Below are 20,177 nucleotides of genomic sequence, written 5' to 3'. Positions count from 1 at the left end.
TAATTGACCCGCTCCGAACTCCCGAATTGATTCAAATGATTCGCGAACCCACTCCGAACTCTCGAATTGATTCAAATGATCCGCGAAGCAGCTCCGAACTCCCGAACTGATTCAAATGATTTGCAATCCCCAAACTGACTCAAATGATTCGCGAACCCGCTCCGAACTCTCGAATTGATTCAAATGATCCGCGAAGCAGCTCCGAACTCCCAAACTGACTCAAATGATCCGCGAAGCAGCTCCGAACTCCCGAACTGATTCAAATGATTTGCAATCCCCAAACTGTCTCAAATGATTCGCGAACCCAATACGAACTCCCGAACTGACTCAAATGATTCGCGAACCCACTCCGATTTCTCGAACTGATTCAAATGATCCGCGAAACTACTCCGAACTCCCGAACTGACTCAAATGATTCGCGATCCACACTCCGAACTAGGAAGAATTAGGAAGCATGCATTGTGAAGGGCGCTCTGAAAAGCGGCAGTGAAGGCAAAGGATTAACCTCTATTAAAACAGATGTCCAAATGAACGTACCGGTACGCTCGGAGCGCACGGAGAGGTGGTGGTACGCTTAAGAGCTATATTTGGAAGTTGCGGTACCTGTACGTACCATAGACAGTACCATCCACTTAAAGCACTGATATGTAATAAAATTGAATTACCCTTTACTATATTAATTATTTTCTGTATTTATTTATTTTATTTTTTCTCTTTTTTAGCTTATTTAGTTTCATGCATTTCATATATTTATATTTAAATGTATTTATTCATGCATTTATATTCTGTATGTTTTTATTTATTCCTACATGTGTTTATTCATATTCACTGTTCGGTCATCAGATCAAACTAATGATAGGATCAGAGTTTGTGGGATCAACTGGAGATATTTTCACAGATTTACATTAATATGTTGAATTGTTTTATTTCGACTGAATTCAGTTCCTTATCCTCAGTTTCGTCATTAAGCTTGGACTCGAGTTGTCACGTGTTTTCGCTGTAGTTCCCGGATGTCCACCAGACGGCAGCGAAGGATAATAGGATATACTTTCAGTGCACAACATTTCAAACTGAGAGATGCACAAGATTAAAAATGTTTATAATGCACACGTTATTTATAATTAATGCTCTCCTCAGTGAAAAATAACATATGAAATGCACCGCATTATTTAATAAGAGGAAAATGAAGCTGAATTGCAGAACGAGTTACAGACACCATGATGTGTTTAGTTCAGTTTGCTAATGAAACAGATGCATCTCACACACACACACACACACACACACACACACACACACACACTGAAACACACGTTTGAGTGCGATGCCGAATAAACCCAAGAAAGAGAAGGTGAGTCTCGTGAGTGATCTTCAGTCAGCTCGACACATTAGCATGTGTGCTAACTCCAGCTATGCTCATCACAAACTGGCCTTTGTCACAGAGAAATACACACGAGTTCATAAAATTGAAATGATTTACAGCCCTGGAGGCGAAACATAGCACTTTAGATGACTTAACATGTGTGTGTGTGAGTTTATGTGTGTGTGTGTGGTCCGTTTTCGCGGCGAAGCTAACGTTAGCCTGCTAGCGGAGTGAGATGGATGGTTTCTCGTGTTTAGAAATAACTAGTATTTTTACTCAAATGAGTGCTGAAATGTCCAAACTGCTTTTCTATGAAAATAAATAGCATGCATTTTAATATATTCACTGTTGGAGTCCAGGTTTGGCCAGATTGCTAAAGCTAGCTCTCAGTGAGATGGTGTGTTTTTATTAGCCAAAAAGTCATGTTTTTCATTGTTTTGTTTTTTTTAGATGGAGAAATAAGGTCAATGTGTGTATTTTCTTTATTGGATTCACCAGAATCTACAAAAGTGGGTAAAACAGGAGGGCAGGAAAACTCAGAGCGTGAGGTAATTCAGTTAAATACATATATTTATTTAAAATCTGCCTAAATTTAGTATAATATTTTATATCTGCAATGCAAATTATAAAAATGAGATGCATGTGTCTCATACTGATCATGTGGAGGAATTGTTTTAATAGAGATGAACTGGCAAGAAAGATAATTTTTTATTTTTTTTAAAGATGTACTTTGGTTAAAATTTGTGCATAAATTAAAGTATGGGCAGAAATGATACATTTTGCATTGATGCTTTGTGACAGATTTATGAAAGAACATGGGTAGCTACAGTTAGAGGATCCAAACACTTTATTTTAAACATGCATATAAAATATATATAATATAAGATATACACATGCATGCACATGTTAAACCTTGCATTGAGATGTTGATTCATGCAAGTGTTTCTAAGCTCCACTGATCTGTAATCAGTCTGCTGTGACAGTCCTCTGAGTGATACAGGAAACAGGAAACAGCTCAGAGCTGCTGTGATTGAAGATGAACCGACTCGAACAGTTCACGCCTGTGATTGAGCACATGGAAATAAGAAAAACATGAGAAAAATGTGCAACCTTCAAAATGTCAAAAGATTCATGTTTACAAATTTACAAACTAATCGTAAATTGGAAGCCATAAAGATATGTAAAAAAATGTGCAACTATTCTAAATTGCTACATAAAATGTAACGCAAAAAGGTAACAATGTTTTAAAATGTTACCAGAAAAAAAGATTTAAAACAGGGGGAAATATTAAAATCGGCAAACTTTTGTAAATTGTAAAACATAAAACACACACAAAAATTGCAAGCTTATTGTACATTGTTATTAAAAACATAATAATAATTAAAAAACATTTTAAAAAAATATTTAAACTGTGTGGCTTTATTGTAAATTTTTACCCCAAAAAAATATTAAAAAACATACTGCAAAAAAAATTGCAAGCTTATTGTTGATTGTTATTGAAAACATATCAAAAAATTTTAAAACTGTGCAGCTTTATTATAAATTGTTACCAAAAAATGTTAAACTATGTTAAAAATGTTTAAAAACACAAAAAGTTGCAAATCTGCCACTTTAAAAAAGGGCAGCTATTTGTACATTTTAAATTACAAACAATTTCGATTTGTTAATTGTGGATTTTATTTATATATATATATAGAACAAAAATCTAAAAATGTGTTTCGTCTGCATCTTTAAAAGTGAAGGATATTTGAAGAGAAGCTCAAAGGTGAGGCGCAGGATCTGATCTCTGATTGGATCCTGAAAACTGTTCTGCAATATTACTGGTGCATATAATGTACGATCAAAAGAACAGCATTTATTTGAAACAGAAATCTTTTCTATCATTATAAATGTCTTTACTGCCACTTTTGACCAGTTTAAGGCGTCCTCGATGAATGAAAGCATTAATCTCTTTCAAAGAAAGAAAGAAAGAAAGAAAAAATGTTCCCAACCCAAACTTTCACCAGTGCAGTGTTTAATGTTACAATAATTAACGTAACAGGAAAGGCTGTTCAAAATTCAGCTTTGCAACATAAGAATTAATTATATTCTAAAGTATATTAAAATGGAAAACTGTAAATTTAAATTGCAAAAATATTTCAGAATATTACTCTTTTTTTTCTGTATTTTTGATCGAGTTAATATACAGCCTTAATGAGCAGAAGAAACCAGAACAAGTGTTTAAAAACATTAAAAGTGTGTGTGTGTGTGTGTGTGTGTGTGTGTGTGTGTGTCTGTGTGTGTCTGTCTGTGTGTGTGTGTGTGCGCGTGTGACTGTGAGTGTGTGTGTGTGTGTGTATCTGTGTGTATGTGTGTATGTGTGTGTGTGTGTGTGTGTGTGCGCGTGTGACTGTGAGTGTGTGTGTGTGTGTGTGAGCAGATGAGCAGCTGCAGGTGTTGATGTAGTTTCCTGTCAGTGTAGTGCTGCGGTCTCTCTCTCTCTCTCTCTCTCTCTCTCTCTCTCTCTCTCTCTCGATCTTCTGTCAGTATCTGGTGTGTCAGCTCTTTCTCTCGTTTACCAGCAGCGCACAGGGCTTGTGTTTCCCGCACAGGAGACGTGTTTCCTGCTAAACGATGCATTTTAGTGAAACAACAGATTGCATTATTCAGAAAACATCAGAGTTTGATGATGAGTAAGAATGTGATGTAGACGCTTTTGTGAAGTGCGTTTAGTGTGTTCAAATGCGGTTGCTAGGTCAGTGTGGGTTGTTTCTACGGTTATAGTAAGTGGTTGCTAAGGTGTTTAGGTTAGGTTTATATTTTATGCATTTATTTAATTATTACTACTGTTTCGGATGCTGAATTAATATAAAATCATAAAAACACTGATTTAATTCAAATCTAAACAGACAAAATGTTTTGTAAAATAAAACACGTTTTATATGGAACTGATATTGTTAGATGTTTTATAAATTGTTAAAGATTTATTAAACAAATTGATTAGGCACCATTTATTTATTTAGTTTGCCGATTAAAATTTTTAATCTGAATCGTTATTATGAAAAACAGATTTTGGATAAAAATTGTCGTATGGGACTTTTATTGTTTTGATAAAATATTATAAGACTTATGAATTCATAAGTCCCTCCCCGTCCCCTGCCAGCCAATCAGCAGCATCCCCAGCCAGCCCTCTGCTGCTAGAGATCATGTGATCTCCTCCGGCCAATCAGCAGCCTCCCTTTGATGGCTGACATCACTAAGTAGCTGCTTCCCTCCAGCAGCGGAGCTTCATTTTCTGCGGAGAGGCTAACCGCTCGTCCGAGCCCTAGATGTTGAGATGCTCTAGAGAGGAGGCCAGGATGGTTCTGGATGCTCCGAGCGCCAACGGGCCCTTTCAGCCGATGGCCCTGATGCACTTGAGAGGTCAGACGTTTGTCTTGTTGTGTCTGTGTGGGCAGGGAGAGACGAGGGAGCTTGCTATGCCATGATTTGTGTCCAGCGTCACGAAAGCAGAAGACTGTGCTTTATTCGGGAGACTCTGGTGTAGATACAAACCTCTGTTTTAGCCTCACACTGTGCAGACTGCATTTGAAGCATTTTCTAGCCATGCATTTGGGTTTTTACTACATGCATAAATCTTTGGAGCATGCATGTTGCTCGGGTGAATGTTTACAATGTGCTGGTTGAGTAGGAGGGGGTCTGTTTAACAGTGTCCCATCCCCCCTGAACAGAGCACTGATGTCAGGGGAAGTGATGTCACAGCTTCAGGAAGAAAGCATGCATGTATCCTCAAGCCACAGAGCTTTGAGAGACTGCATCCTTCACACACACACACACACACAGACAGATGATTGTAATCATTCATGCATTAATAATGCATTTGTTGCATGCTTTGCATTGTTTTAAATATGCATTTTAAATGGAGCTTTGAGATTAGACATCTCTGATTTGATATTTAACTTTTGCATGCATGCTTTGAACATTATGAAAGTGCATTAGTGCATTATACCACACTGTGTGAGATTCTGAATCATTCAATGCAATGCACTTCCAGAAAGATGCATTGTTTAACGCACACCGGATATTTGTGAACGTTACGTGACGTGTTGAGGAGGTTTGTGCGATTCATAATAGTTCACTCAAACCTTTAATGAACGCTTAATCGAACATTTATAATTTGAGGTGTCTGAAAGCATGTGACAGCATTGTGTTTGCTCTCATGCATCCCAGATAACATCGAAGAGCCGCCTACTCGTCTTTGTGCTGAAATAAAACAACATCCTTCTAACAGTAGAGCAGAAACTGACATAAACGGATCTGAATATCACTCTATATCTCCAGTAATGTGTGAATGATTGATCAATGAATGATTGATGGAGAATCAAGTAAAGCTGAGCTGCTTCAGTCCAGGAAGAGTTCATCATTACTGACCTCATTCTGACCTTTACTTGATCACAATCAGGAGAGATCTGAGTCGAGCGGAACACTTCGAGTTGATCAAACACTTTAAACTATCAGAGACAGAAGAGTTTGAGGCTTTAACGTGACTCTCCGTGTCTGTAGATGTTCCTCCGGCCGAGCAGGAGAAGTTATTCGTGCAGAAGCTGCGTCAGTGCTGCGTCCTCTTCGACTTCACCTCTGACCCCTTGAGTGACCTGAAATGGAAAGAGGTGAAGCGTGCGGCGCTCAGCGAGATGGTGGAGTACATCACCCACAACAGGAACGTCATCACCGAGCCCATCTACCCCGAGGTGGTGCACATGGTGGGGACACACAGAAAACATCGCATCAGTGTCTCATCAGTGGATGCTCTGCAGTGAATGGGTGCCGTCAGATTGAGAGCCCAAACAGCTCATCACAGCACTCCAGTCCATCAGTTAACATCTGGAGAAGACAAAAAGTGCATCTTCTGTCGTCTCTCACATCAGAATCCAGACACAGATCTGTTTAAACGCTGCTTGATCTGTGCAGATTTCTCTCCTGATTCAGACCAGAACACTCTTTCACTGGAGGAAGTGTTATTCTGGATTATAGACTCTATGTGTTTGAGATAAAATCATCTTAATGCTGGATGTGTTTCAGGTTTTGTCTTCTCCAGATGTTCACTGATGGACTGGAGTGCTGTGGATTATTGTGATGTTTTTATTAGACTCTCATTCTGACGGCACCCATTCACTTGCAGTGAACGAGATGCAATTTCTGATGAAGAAACAAACACATCTTTTAATAACATGCATATTTTGGTGTATATATATATATATATATATATATATATATATATATACAGTACAGACCAAAACTTTGGAAACATTACTATTTGAATGTTTTTGAAAGAAGTTTCTTCTGTTCATCAAGCCTGCATTTATTTGATCGAAAATACAGAAAAAACTATAATATTGTGAAATATTATTACAATTAAAAATAATAGTTTTCTTTTTGAATATACTTAAAAATAATAATTTATTTCTGTGATGCGCAGCTGTATTTTCAGCATCATTCCTCCAGCTTCAGTGTCACATGTAACATCAGTCGATCACATGATCATTTAGAAATCATTCTAATATTCTGATTTATTATGAGTGTTGGAAACAGTTCTGCTGTCTAATATATTTGATCAATAAAAGGTTAAAAGAACTGCATTTATTCAAAATTAAAAAAAAATCTAATAATATATTTTCTTTGCTATCACTTTTTATCAATTTAACACATCCTTGCTGAATAAAAGTATTGATTTTATAAAAAAAAAAAATAAAGACCCCAAATCACTGACCAGTAGTGTATATTGTTATTACAAAATATTTATATTTTAAAAACATAGCTTCTTTTTTTTTTTACTTTTCATTCATCAAAGTATCCTAAAAAAGTATCACATGTTCTGAAGAAATATTAAGCAGCAGAACTGTTTCCAGCTTTGATAATGAATCATCATATTAGAATGATTTCTAAAGGATCATGTGATAATGATCCTAAAAATGCAGCTTTGCATCACAGAAATAAATGATAATTGAAAGTATAATAAATTTTAAAACAGTTATTTTAAATTGTAATAATATATCACAATATTACAGTTTTTTTCTGTATTTTTGATCAAATAAATGCAGGCTTGATGAGCAGAAGAAACTTCTTTCAAAAACATTAAAAATAGTAATGTTTCCAAACTTTTGGTCTGTACTGTATATCACACGGCCGTATGAGGTTGTGTTGAGCGTTTTGGGCTCCTCCGAATCAGATTATCCATTTAAAGCTCAGTTTTTTACCGACAGCTTTGCGTTCAGCTACAGACCTGATGCGGCGCTGAATTACATCTCTTTGATATTTATCAGAGCCTATCGAAGTGCAAATGCGCTAGTGAAATAAGCATGACAATATGTTCTCAAGCACATTTCCTGCATCACATCCCATTGAAAACACACACACAGCACTTTGATGATTAAAGCTAAGAACTTCAAAGTGCTGCGATCGGGAGGACACTTTAATCAACAAGCTATAAAGACTCAGATATGAATCCATGCACACATTGTTCTTCACTACAGTTTTATGTGGTTTGTTTCAGTTTGCAGTCAACATGTTTAGGACGTTACCTCCATCATCCAACCCAACGGGCGCAGAGTTTGACCCCGAGGAGGATGAACCCACGTTAGAAGCGTCCTGGCCTCACCTGCAGGTGATGAACACCTGGACATTCATAAGAAATTCATCCTTTTATTCATCGAGGACGCATTCAGTCGATCAGAAGTGACAGTAAAGACTGTGCTTTTCAACTTTCTGTTCATCTCTGGATCCTGAAAAATAAAATGCATCACAGTTTCCACAAAAGTATTAATATTTTAATGATTTCTGAAGATCATGTGACACTGAAGACTGGAGGAATGATGCTGGAAATACAGCGGAGCATCACAGAAATAAATTAGAGTTTAATAGATAGTCACATAGAAAACAGCTGGTTTAAGTTGTAATAATATTTAAAATTTTTACTGTAATTTTGACTAAATAAATGCAGCCTTGGTGTGCAGAAGAGACTTCTTTCAAATCAAAAATATATAAAAATCTCACCGACCCCAAACCTTTGGGCTGCATTCATTTAATCAGAAATACAGAAATAAAAACATAAAATTGTGAAATATTATTACCATAATAAAATATAATACAATATAATAAAACATTTTTGTAAATTTTCAGCTGTTGAACTGTAGTGTATAATGTTAGAAAATATTTATATTTTAAATAAATGCTCTTCTTTTGAACTTTTTATTAATCCAAAAACATTATATTTAACAGGTAAATATAAGTATTTTAAATGATAATAATATTACACAATTTTTACTGTATTTCTAATCAAATAAATGCAGCCTTGATGAGCTGAAGAAACTTCATTAAAACGCATCACAGATCCCAAATATCAGTGTATATAATAGTATTATTTGTTGTAAAGTGTTTTACTCGTTAATAAAGTAATTTTATTACAATCACTGTAATACAGTAAAAATTAGAATTTGTACACTCACCCAGATTGTATTTTTTATTATAAAAATTGTAATCGTTATTCGTTATTTTTATTATTGATAAAATAATGTATCTTTAAAAAGTCTTAAATCAATGACTGCTAATTTATAATTAAATGCATATTTCAGATACATATCTTTCCTTCCACAGCTCGTCTACGAGTTTTTCCTGCGGTTTTTAGAGTCGCCAGACTTTCAACCAAACATAGCCAAGAAATACATCGACCAGAAGTTTGTGATGCAGGTGTGTTGAAATACGTGTTGTTTTCTAGAATCACATATCATTGAAAAACCATTCATTAAAATCAGTTCATATTTAAAAATCACATGCACAAGACTCCAGTTGGAAAACAGATGCTTTGTGTGGCTCCTCAAGTTACTTTTGCATTGTTATAGACTGCTCACTTCACATCTCATTAGCATAATTAATGAATGTTGAATCTGATTGGATGGCAGCTTCTGGAGCTGTTTGACAGCGAAGACCCCCGAGAGCGTGACTTCCTGAAGACGAGTCTCCACCGAATCTACGGGAAGTTCCTGGGTCTCAGAGCCTACATCAGGAAACAGATTAATAACATTTTCTACAGGTGAGACTCGATCAAACTATGACACAAGATTTGCAATGCTTTCGACTATATAGTGAAAACATGCCATCTTCATTTCGGAATTATATTGTTGTTTTCGCAATGTTTGTTTTTTGCACTGAAATTTAAAAACAATATGTTAATATTAAAAAAAAATCTTTTTCAAATTTTTTCAATTTGTTATATAATTTTTACATTGTAGTAACTTTTAATATAATATAGTTGGATATAATGCAACATAAATTTTTGGCCCATAGAAATTTGTGTGTATGTATATATATATATATATATATATATATATATATATACAGTCTTGTTCAAAATAATAGCAGTACAATGTGACTAACCAGAATAATCAAGGTTTTTAGTATATTTTTTATTGCTACGTGGCAAACAAGTTACCAGTAGGTTCAGTAGATTGTCAGAAAACAAACAAGACCCAGCATTCATGATATGCACGCTCTTAAGACTGTGCAATTGGGCAATTAGTTGAAAGGGGTGTGTTCAAAAAAATAGCAGTGTCTACCTTTGACTGTACAAACTCAAAACTATTTTGTACAAACATTTTTTTTCTGGGATTTAGCAATCCTGTGAATCACTAAACTAATATTTAGTTGTATGACCACAGTTTTTTAAAACTGCTTGACATCTGTGTGGCATGGAGTCAACCAACTTGTGGCACCTCTCAGCTGTTATTCCACTCCATGATTCTTTAACAACATTCCACAATTCATTCACATTTCTTGGTTTTGCTTCAGAAACAGCATTTTTGATATCACCCCACAAGTTCTCAATTGGATTAAGGTCTGGAGATTGGGCTGGCCACTCCATAACATTAATTTTGTTGGTTTGGAACCAAGACTTTGCCCGTTTACTAGTGTGTTTTGGGTCATTGTCTTGTTGAAACAACCATTTCAAGGGCATGTCCTCTTCAGCATAGGGCAACATGACCTCTTCAAGTATTTTAACATATGCAAACTGATCCATGATCCCTGGTATGCGATAAATAGGCCCAACACCATAGTAGGAGAAACATGCCCATATCATGATGCTTGCACCTCCATGCTTCACTGTCTTCACTGTGTACTGTGGCTTGAATTCAGAGTTTGGGGGTTGTCTCACAAACTGCCTGTGGCCCTTGGACCCAAAAAGAACAATTTTACTCTCATCAGTCCACAAAATGTTCCTCCATTTCTCTTTAGGCCAGTTGATGTGTTCTTTGGCAAATTGTAACCTCTTCTGCACATGCCTTTTTTTAACAGAGGGACTTTGCGGGGGATTCTTGAAAATAGATTAGCTTCACATAGACGTCTTCTAACTGTCACAGTACTTACAGGTAACTCCAGACTGTCTTTGATCATCCTGGAGGTGATCATTGGCTGAGCCTTTGCCATTCTGGTTATTCTTCTATCCATTTTGATGGTTGTCTTCCGTTTTCTTCCACGTCTCTCTGGTTTTGCTCTCCATTTTAAGGCATTGGAGATCATTTTAGCTGAACAGCCTATCATTTTTTGCACCTCTTTATAGGTTTTCCCCTCTCTAATCAACTTTTTAATCAAAGTACGCTGTTCTTCTGAACAATGTCTTGAACGACCCATTTTCCTCAGCTTTCAAATGCATGTTCAACAAGTGTTGGCTTCATCCTTAAATAGGGGCCACCTGATTCACACCTGTTTCTTCACAAAATTGATGACCTCAGTGATTGAATGCCACACTGCTATTTTTTTGAACACACCCCTTTCAACTAATTCAACTAATTGCCCAATTGCACAGCCTTAAGAGCGTGCATATCATGAATGCTGGGTCTCATTTGTTTTCTGACAATCTACTGAACCTACTGGTAACTTGTTTGCCACGTAGCAATAAAAAATATACGAAAAACCTTGATTATTCTGGTTAGTCACATTGTACTGCTATTATTTTGAACAATACTGTATATACAGTATGTTATGCATATGTCAACTTTAATAGTTTCTCGTTCAGTAAAGTACGAGAAAAAAATACAGTAAAATTTTGAAATATTACAATGTAAAATATCTGTTTTCTATCTTTAATATCTGTAAAATTGTATTTTATTTCTGTGATCCGCAGCTGAATTTTCAGCTGAAGAAACATTTCTGATTATCATGTTTGAAAATGCCGAGAAGATTTTTACAGATCAAAATTAATCAAAATAATAATAATAAATATTCTTAATATTTAATTAATACAATGTTACAACATATTTCAGTTTCAAATAAATGCTGTTGTTTTGAGCTTTCTGTTCATCTGGGAATCCTGAAAAAAAAATGCATCACAGTTTACAGAAAAATATTAAAATCATCATATTTTCATGATTTCTGAAGATCATGTGACACTGAAGACTGGAGGAATGATGCTGAAAATACAGCGGAGCATCACAGAAATACATTACATTTTAACACAGATTCACACAGAAAACAGATGTTTTAAATTTAAATAATATTTCACAATTTTTACTGTATTTTCATCAAACAGATGCAGCCCTGATTAGAATGAGACTTTCAAAAACACAAATGTATGGTGACTTCAAATGTTGTTTTCAGTCTCATTTTTTTTGTCTGGTACAGGTTCATCTATGAAACAGAGCATCATAACGGAATAGCCGAGCTACTGGAAATATTAGGAAGGTATGAAACAATGCTAATAAAATCTGTTTATTCCTCTCAAATCCAAGCGACATTAGAAAGAATCAGTGTGATGCTGTATTATCCTGACGAATCACTGCTGCTTAGAGCTGACATTATTAGTGCCTTTCATCATGTTTTATTAAGAGTTACAGCTCGTTTACTCTGCTCTAATGAGGTCTCTCTTCCTCCAGCATCATTAACGGCTTCGCCTTACCGCTGAAAGAAGAGCACAAAATCTTCCTTTTAAAAGTGTTGTTACCTTTGCATAAAGTCAAGTCCCTCAGTGTTCATCACCCACAGGTACGACCTGGAGCTTATGCCCAAATTACTCTCAGTGAGTTTTATTAAGAACTTAAGACACTTTGTTGATTTGATGCTGATCGATTATATATAGAGAGAGAGCATTAAGAGTTTACACTTTAAATTAGGACATTATTAACGATAATTTTGCATATTTGTTCCTGAAATTCACAAAAATTAGCGTTTAAAAAAAGAAAAAATTCTGACTGAAGATTTAAATTTGTAAGGTAATTCATGCAGAATTAAAGTACATCAGTTTTTTTGTTCCTTCTTAATAATTATTGACGAATTCTACACCCCTCCACCCAAAATTAAGTTTTTATTTCATATATATGTGTGTGTCTATATCGATCTATATATTTATTTTATATGAATTATTGCAAATATTATATATAATGTATTTATATAAATATATATATATTTATGAATAAATAACTAATTTCTAGAAAATTACGGAAACATTTTAAATATATATAAATGAGCATGTGTATTTTATATAATTATACATGAATAATTACCAATAATAAATCAAGATTTATTAAGAAAAAGAAAGAAATAATTATATGAATATATAAGTAATTTAAAAAAAAAATTGTGGAAACATTAAAAAATTATGTTTGAATTTGTTTATTTTATATTATAAATTATATTTGAATAATAAAAATAATTAATATTACATTCATTTAAATAAATATTTCTATGAATAAATAAATAATGTCTAGAACAGTGGTTTTCAACCTGTGGTCCGCGGCCCCTAGTGGGTCGCGATGGTATTGCAGGTGGGCCGCCAATTACTATTAAATAAATAATAATATTATTTATATATGTAAAAATGTCTAAGTCATAACATAATAGCATCATTTCACATATATATGTGGAGTTATTAATAATATTATATTAATATAATAACATATGTGTTTGGTTGTGTGGGCCGCGAGTTGAAAAAGGCTGGGAACTTGAAAATTGCTGAAACATTTAATATATTTAATTTATTAAATATTATGTTTTAATATATTTCATATTTTAATTCTGCATAAATTACATTCGATTCTCATTCAGGAAAGTAAGTAAATAAAAACGTGACCTCCATGTGTGTTAGTAATAGTAGAGAGTTGTATTAATCTGTGACTCGTCTCTTAGTGTTGAAGTGCGGCAGGCTTTGACTCTGACGACTGACTGATTCTGCTGTTGTTTCTGGTTCTTCAGCTGGCTTACTGTGTGGTTCAGTTTCTGGAGAAGGACAGCACGCTCACTGAGCCGGTGTGTTTCTCTCTTACAGACGGTTCATCTTCTCTTCAACTAGCTTTCACCAGCATACCTGGCCTTTTCAGCAGCGATCACTTCATAATTTACACACTACCAGTCACATAAATCTCTCTTCTGCTCACTGGGGCTGCATTCATTTGATTAAAAAATACAGTAAAAATTGTGAAATAGTTTTGTAATGCAAACCAACTGGTTTCTGTGTGAATCTGTGTTAAAGTGTAATGTATTTCTGTGATGCTCCGCTGTATTTTCAGCATCATTCCTCCAGTCTTCAGTGTCACATGATCTTCAGAAATCAGAGTAATATGATGATTTACTGCTCAAGAAACATTTCTGATTGTTATCAATGTTGAAAACAGCCGAGAAGAGATTTTAACAGATCAAAATAATTTGTTTTTTATTCATTAATTGATCAAAAGTGACATTTCTAATGTTAAAAATATTTATATTTCAAATAAATGTTGTTGTTTTTAACATTTTGTGTTCATTTGTGAATCCTTAAAAAATAAAATGCATCACGGTTTACAGAAAAATATTAAAATCATCATATTTTCATGATTTCTGAAGATCATGTGACACTGAAGACTGGAGGAATGATGCTGAAAATACAGCGGAGCATCACAGAAATAAATTACACTTTAACACAGATTCACACAGAAACCAGTTGGTTTGCATTACAAAACTATTTCACTATTTTTACTGTATTTTTTAATCCACTGAACACAGCCCCAGTGAGCAGAAGAGATTTATTAATCATAAGGAATCTGAATTCCTCCCGTCTTCAGAGCAGTGTGTGAGGAGTGTTTTGTTGGTTTCAGGTGGTGATGGCTCTTCTCAAATACTGGCCAAAGACTCACAGTCCAAAGGAAGTGATGTTTCTGAACGAGCTGGAAGAGATCCTGGACGTCATCGAGCCGTCAGAGTTTGTTAAAGTGATGGAGCCGCTCTTCAGACAGCTGGCCAAATGTGTGTCCAGTCCACACTTCCAGGTCTGCTGGACACACCGAAGCAGCTCGAGCTCATGAAGGAGTCCCTGTCTGACTCTAATCACACTCCTGTCGTCCTCAGGTCGCAGAGAGAGCGCTCTACTACTGGAATAACGAGTACATCATGAGTTTAATCAGCGATAACGCTGCCAGGATCCTGCCCATCATGTTCCCCTCGCTGTACCGAAACTCCAAAACCCACTGGAACAAGTGAGCCACTGTTTACAAGCCTTTACTCTGTAGACCAGCACTTCACCAGTTATTGAGAATATTGACTCATTTGGTAACGGAATAATGAGTTTTACGCCTGTAAAGAGGTCAGCCAATCAGAAAAAAGCTCATTTGCATATGAAAGCGCAACAAATACACATAAATATAAATGTGTGTGTGTGTATTTATATACCAAAAATATATTTATTTTTTATGTTTGTCTAATAACTTCCACAATACCGAGAAAGTGCAAAATCAGTTTGAGTTTTATCCTGAGTTCAGAAGTGCATCTACAGTGTTGAGACGCTGTCACTTCCTCTTCCTGTCTCCAGGACGATCCATGGGCTGATCTATAACGCTCTGAAGCTCTTCATGGAGATGAATCAGAAGCTGTTTGACGACTGCACACAGCAGTTCAGAGCCGAGAAGAACAAGTAGGAAGTGCTTTCACACACACACACACACACACACACACACACTCTCTCTCAGAGGCGTGTGGGTAAACTCTTTCTTTCTCTGAACATTAGAGAAAAGGTGAAGTGGAAAGAGCGCGAGGAGGCGTGGATCAAGATCGAGAATCTCGCTAAATTAAACCCGCAGGTAAACGGCTCTGTGCCATTCATTTTAGTTCTTTTTGTCACTTATTTACATGAATATATAATATATAGGGCCCTATGAAATCAGTTTTATATTTTTTCCTAAAGAAATTAACCCCCCCCCCATTCAGTTTTTTTACGTTTACATTTTTCTGCATTCTGTTTTTTTTTTTTTTATGTAAATGTTTTAATCCTTTTTAATAGTAAAAAAGTTGTCTACTTAATTAAATCATGAAACTTAAAAATGTCCACATCAGTTTATTAAAAGTATTAAGGATATTACAAGTTTAGGGCCCTATAAAATGTTAAAACATTCTTACTGTTTTTTTTTTTATGGTTAACAAATTTTATGTTTAAAACCCTTTCGAGTCGATTAACGCATATATGCGTTTTGAGTCATTTTCACCTGATAACCCTGAAAAGAAATTAAATTACACTCTCAGTTTTAATCGTACAGATAAGAGCAATACATCAATCGAATCTGTAAAGGGTCTAGTTTTTTTGGATACAGACATAATAACAAAAAACCTTTGTGCACTTATAAAATAAAGATAACAAACAAAGTGCGCTGTCTGCAGTCTATCTGCGCTGATCGTCATGTACAAACATTTCATTAAAATGAACCGTAACTCCGTGAATACTCAACGAAGAGACATGAGAGAGATATCTATAGAAAGCCTGGAATGTCTACTTTTAAACTAAACAAGTGCTGCCGAACAAATATTCTGAGATAAAGTAATCCATATGAAAACAACGCGATGTCTGTTTTTCATAACTTCCGCTCATTATATCTAATGTGACCACGCCCCCCGCGCTGAACGCGCTATTCAGATTCAAACTGAAGCGCGCGCTTGAATACACACACACAGAAGAAAAGACAGCCAGACTGTTCTTCAAGTTTTTATTTTATTTTACTGTTTGCTTCGCGATGAGAGGACTAAGACATAATTCACCCCAAAAAGATGTGATGTGGTTGAGGATTTGAGAAATGGATTTCCTCAGAAAAAAGAATGAAGTACTTTATTCAGCAGAGATCATAAACATGAGTAAGTCTCTCTTTTATTTATTTGTACTAGTTTTCACATAACGTGTAAACATTTTACTAGTTAGACTTTTTCCAAATACTTTTTCCAAACTATAATTCCTGACTAAATGTATAATCAAGTGAAACATTATGAAGTTTCAATAACAATATACAATACTATACCATTCAAAAGCTTGATGTAATAATATAAATGTGACAAATAGAGATAACTCTAACAAATGTAACAACAATGCAGTTCTTTCGATTTATTCCCCCTAAAAAAACCTGAAAAATATTATCAGCTCTTTTCAACATTAATAATAATAATAATAATGATGATGCTGATAAATGGGGTTTATTTGGTAGAAAATAAGATTGTTAAAAGGATTTCTGAAGGATTGTGTGACTGGAGGATGCCAAAAAATTAGTTTGAAAGTCAGCTTTGATTGTTCCTAATAAACTGTTTAACTGCTCCCCCAAGTGGATATTAAATTATGTTGTGGGATAATTAAATATATTCTTAATAAACTACAAACATAAAATTATATACTTTTATTTTGTTCTCACATTCTTTCTTGTAAGTCCTCCCTCAGAGTGGCACAGTTGAATGGGAGGCTCATTATGCAGCTCATTATGCAGCTCATTATGCAGCTCATTATGCAGCTCATTATGCAGGCCTTTGTCTTCTCAGGTGTAAATCACAATGATATTCATGATAGTTGACGCCTACTCGCATATGACTTTTACCAACAAAAAGTGTCTTAGAAAATTTAAATCAATATATTGTTTTCTGTGAGTGAGTAAACAAGATGATTTTCACATCATTTAGAAAGAAAAATTCTAGGCTACAAGCTCCAGTTCTCAACAATCCCGGGAACCAATGTTATGTATGTGTTTTATTGCCTTATTCAAGTGATTTAACATTTTTAGTTTTTCACTAACCATGCATAACATTTTTTTTCTCAAAAATACAATCATGTACATTCATGCATTTCACATATTATTATAGCCCAGTTTGTGCTGATTACAGTGATATTAGACTTTACCCATTTAGATATTTATAAGAAACTGAAAAAAGCACAAATATCAGGGCATGACAAAACTTCTCAAGGCCCCAAAAATACCCTTAGACTCCAGAGGGTTAAGCATGTCTGATTATTTAAATGCCTGAAACAACTTAATTTATTCATTTTTTCTTAAAGTGGATTTTTTTTGTTTCACTCAAATTCTGTGTTGTTTATTTACATTTTTCTGGTTATCAAATGAAGGCATAAATCATTAATTTCATGTATCTTTTAATTATTGAAAATTATGCTAACTTTTTTTTTGCAAACAAATGGGATTTACTATTAAAATTAAAACATGGAAGAATGTTGTGTGATTTATTTCTTAAAAATATAATTTAAGTGATAATAGTAGGCTTTGTACATTCTTCGGAAAAATATTAATAGGCACAATGTCTTCAAATCAAACCGGACTTTTATTTTGACGGGTTGCCGTGAATACTGTTACAGTTCTGTGCATGTGATAAGATGCTTTTGTTCACATCAAACGCTCAGATGCTCATGAAGTGACTCTGATGTTCTTTATTTAATGAGAATCATCATGCTTGGTAACATTAGAAATTATATAACTAATGTGCATTTATCTTTCTTAGTTTTTTTTTTAAACTGCTGTATTGTAAAATGTTTTTTTCTGCTTTAGTTTCTGCAGTACATCGACTCCAGCAGCTTCAGCGGTCCGATGGACATGGAGACGGACGGACCGGTCATAGATGATGACAAGATGCTGAAGAAGACCGTAGAAGAAGAAGCCACTCAGGTACAGTAAACCTGCTCTTGACTTTCACAGAGGCTGGATTTATTTTGATCAAAAGTACAGTAAAAATTGTGAAATATTATTAGAATTTAAAATAGCTGTTTTTTTATGTGTCACTGAAGACTGGAGTAATGATGCTGAAAATACAGCTGCGCATCACAGAAATAAATTAGTTTATTAGATATTCACAAAGAAAACAGCTGTTCCAAATAAAATAAAAATACAGGCTTGCAAAGAAAAAAAAATTTTTACTGTTCAAAAACTTTTGACTGCTAATGTGTGTGTGTGTATATATATTTATTTTTATTTATTTATTTTTATTATTTTTATTTATTAGTTAACATTCATTTTAATTCAAATAACAATTTTTTTTTTTTTTTATGGTTTTAGTTTTAAAAAGGAAAATGAAACCCAAAAATGAAAATGTCAATTACGAAACCGGTTTCTTTCCTCTCTTGATCACAAAAGAAGAGATTGTGAATAAGCAGCACAAAACCATTCTCAAGTCTCTGGGGTATATTTGTAGCAATAGACAACAATACATTGTATGGTGTTTCTCTTTTATGCCAAAAATCATTAGGATATTAAGTAACGTTCAAGTTCCATGAAGATACTTAGTAAACTTCCTAACGTTAATATATATCAAAACTAGTAATATGCATTGTTAAGAAATCATTTGTACAACTTTAAAGATTTTTGTTGCATCCCTCAAATTCCAGATTATTATATTTTTTTAATAGTTGCATCTCAGACAAATATTTTCCTCCTAACAAACCATACACCAATGGAAAGATTATTCATTAAGCTTTCAGATGATGCATAAATGGTTTTGTGCTCCAGGGTCACAAATAATGACTCTTTTACTTGTTATAGGTGAACTGTGGCTGTATAATAACCCTGCTGCAGATTTCATCTCACGCGGTTTGATTTCCTCTCTCTGCTCAGATCCACAGAGATCAGCATAGAGAGCGTCCTCTGATGCGACGCAAGTCCGAGCTGCCTCAGGATATATCCACCGTGAAGGCCCTCGAGACGCACCGGCGAGCCGAGGACATGATCGGTGTCCAGGACGGCCTTTAGAGGACCACAGACGCCTGAAAACCCAGTCCAGTCTCAGCCGGTCGATGACGGCCCACGTCTTGGCGCTTGGCTTTTTAGTCTGGAAGCTCCTCGAGATGTATTTCGCATCTGAATCGAGTGCAAACCCTTCCGTTCGTGTCCAGATACTTTGGCAATAAGTCCGTCCGGGGAGATTTCGGGTGTTCAAACAATGGTGGTTAATCAGCATTAAAGCTTTTAAACAAGTTGCATAGAGTGCCTTTTTAGCTAAAGGAGAAAGTATTTATCGTCTGGAATTCACTTGTGGAAAAGCAGTCACAATGGGAGCCATACAAAAAACCCAACTTTTCCTGATAAACTTGAACGATTTCTTCTGTTTCCTTTTTGGTTTGCGACGTATCCGTCTGAACCATTGTTTGAACCTCCATCGGGTTTGACCTGGAAACACATCTTCAAAGTGTCCTTTAGTATGCGTCCCCCACTAAACGGCGTCATCTGATATTGTATATATTGTAATCCATCTATTATTGAATGATAGATCTCTTATTTTGTATACATTTTCTCATGTACAGAAGAAAACGGTTATTAGCCACTTGCTTTAGAAACGTTTAGCGTTTAATTCCTAAGTTTTTTTTTTTTTACTATTTGTATTTGAGAACTTTTCTGTCTCTGCATTCAGCTGTGTGATGAGATCCATCATAAAATAGCTTTCATATGTGCTTTTCTCCAAATCTCAAGTGGTATATGTCTATATACAGAAAATAAATAAAACATGTTTTATATTTTCATCATATAAGAACATGGTAATTGTATTCTGTTGTGCATGCGTGAGTTTATATTAGCTT

At 34.9% G+C, this 20,177-nt stretch overlaps 1 protein-coding gene across 3 annotated transcripts; it reads left to right on the top strand.

Moving 5' to 3' along the window:
• Positions 1 to 1,201: 1,201 nt before the first annotated feature.
• LOC113081523 (serine/threonine-protein phosphatase 2A 56 kDa regulatory subunit gamma isoform-like) lies at positions 1,202 to 20,177 on the top strand. Of its 3 annotated transcripts, XM_026253600.1 has the most exons (15): positions 1,202 to 1,348; positions 1,811 to 1,908; positions 5,903 to 6,102; positions 7,893 to 8,003; positions 8,993 to 9,085; positions 9,298 to 9,428; positions 12,014 to 12,073; positions 12,265 to 12,373; positions 13,580 to 13,633; positions 14,458 to 14,628; positions 14,708 to 14,835; positions 15,168 to 15,269; positions 15,363 to 15,435; positions 18,160 to 18,276; positions 19,219 to 20,177. In XM_026253600.1, exons 3-15 carry the CDS (start codon positions 6,034 to 6,036, stop codon positions 19,351 to 19,353), a joined length of 1,353 nt encoding a protein of 450 aa, XP_026109385.1. In that variant the 5' UTR covers positions 1,202 to 1,348; positions 1,811 to 1,908; positions 5,903 to 6,033; the 3' UTR covers positions 19,354 to 20,177. The 3 variants fall into 3 exon arrangements, with proteins under 3 accessions (XP_026109385.1, XP_026109386.1, XP_026109384.1); XM_026253601.1 differs by lacking the exon at positions 1,811 to 1,908 and having other exon boundaries at positions 1,260 to 1,348; XM_026253599.1 differs by lacking the exons at positions 1,202 to 1,348; positions 1,811 to 1,908 and adding an exon at positions 4,586 to 4,762 and having other exon boundaries at positions 19,219 to 20,175.

This window comes from Carassius auratus, unplaced genomic scaffold (genome assembly GCF_003368295.1).
Source record: "Carassius auratus strain Wakin unplaced genomic scaffold, ASM336829v1 scaf_tig00034518, whole genome shotgun sequence".
In the NCBI taxonomy this organism is placed as follows: domain Eukaryota; kingdom Metazoa; phylum Chordata; class Actinopteri; order Cypriniformes; family Cyprinidae; genus Carassius; species Carassius auratus.
This window is presented reverse-complemented; position numbering and strand designations above follow the sequence as displayed.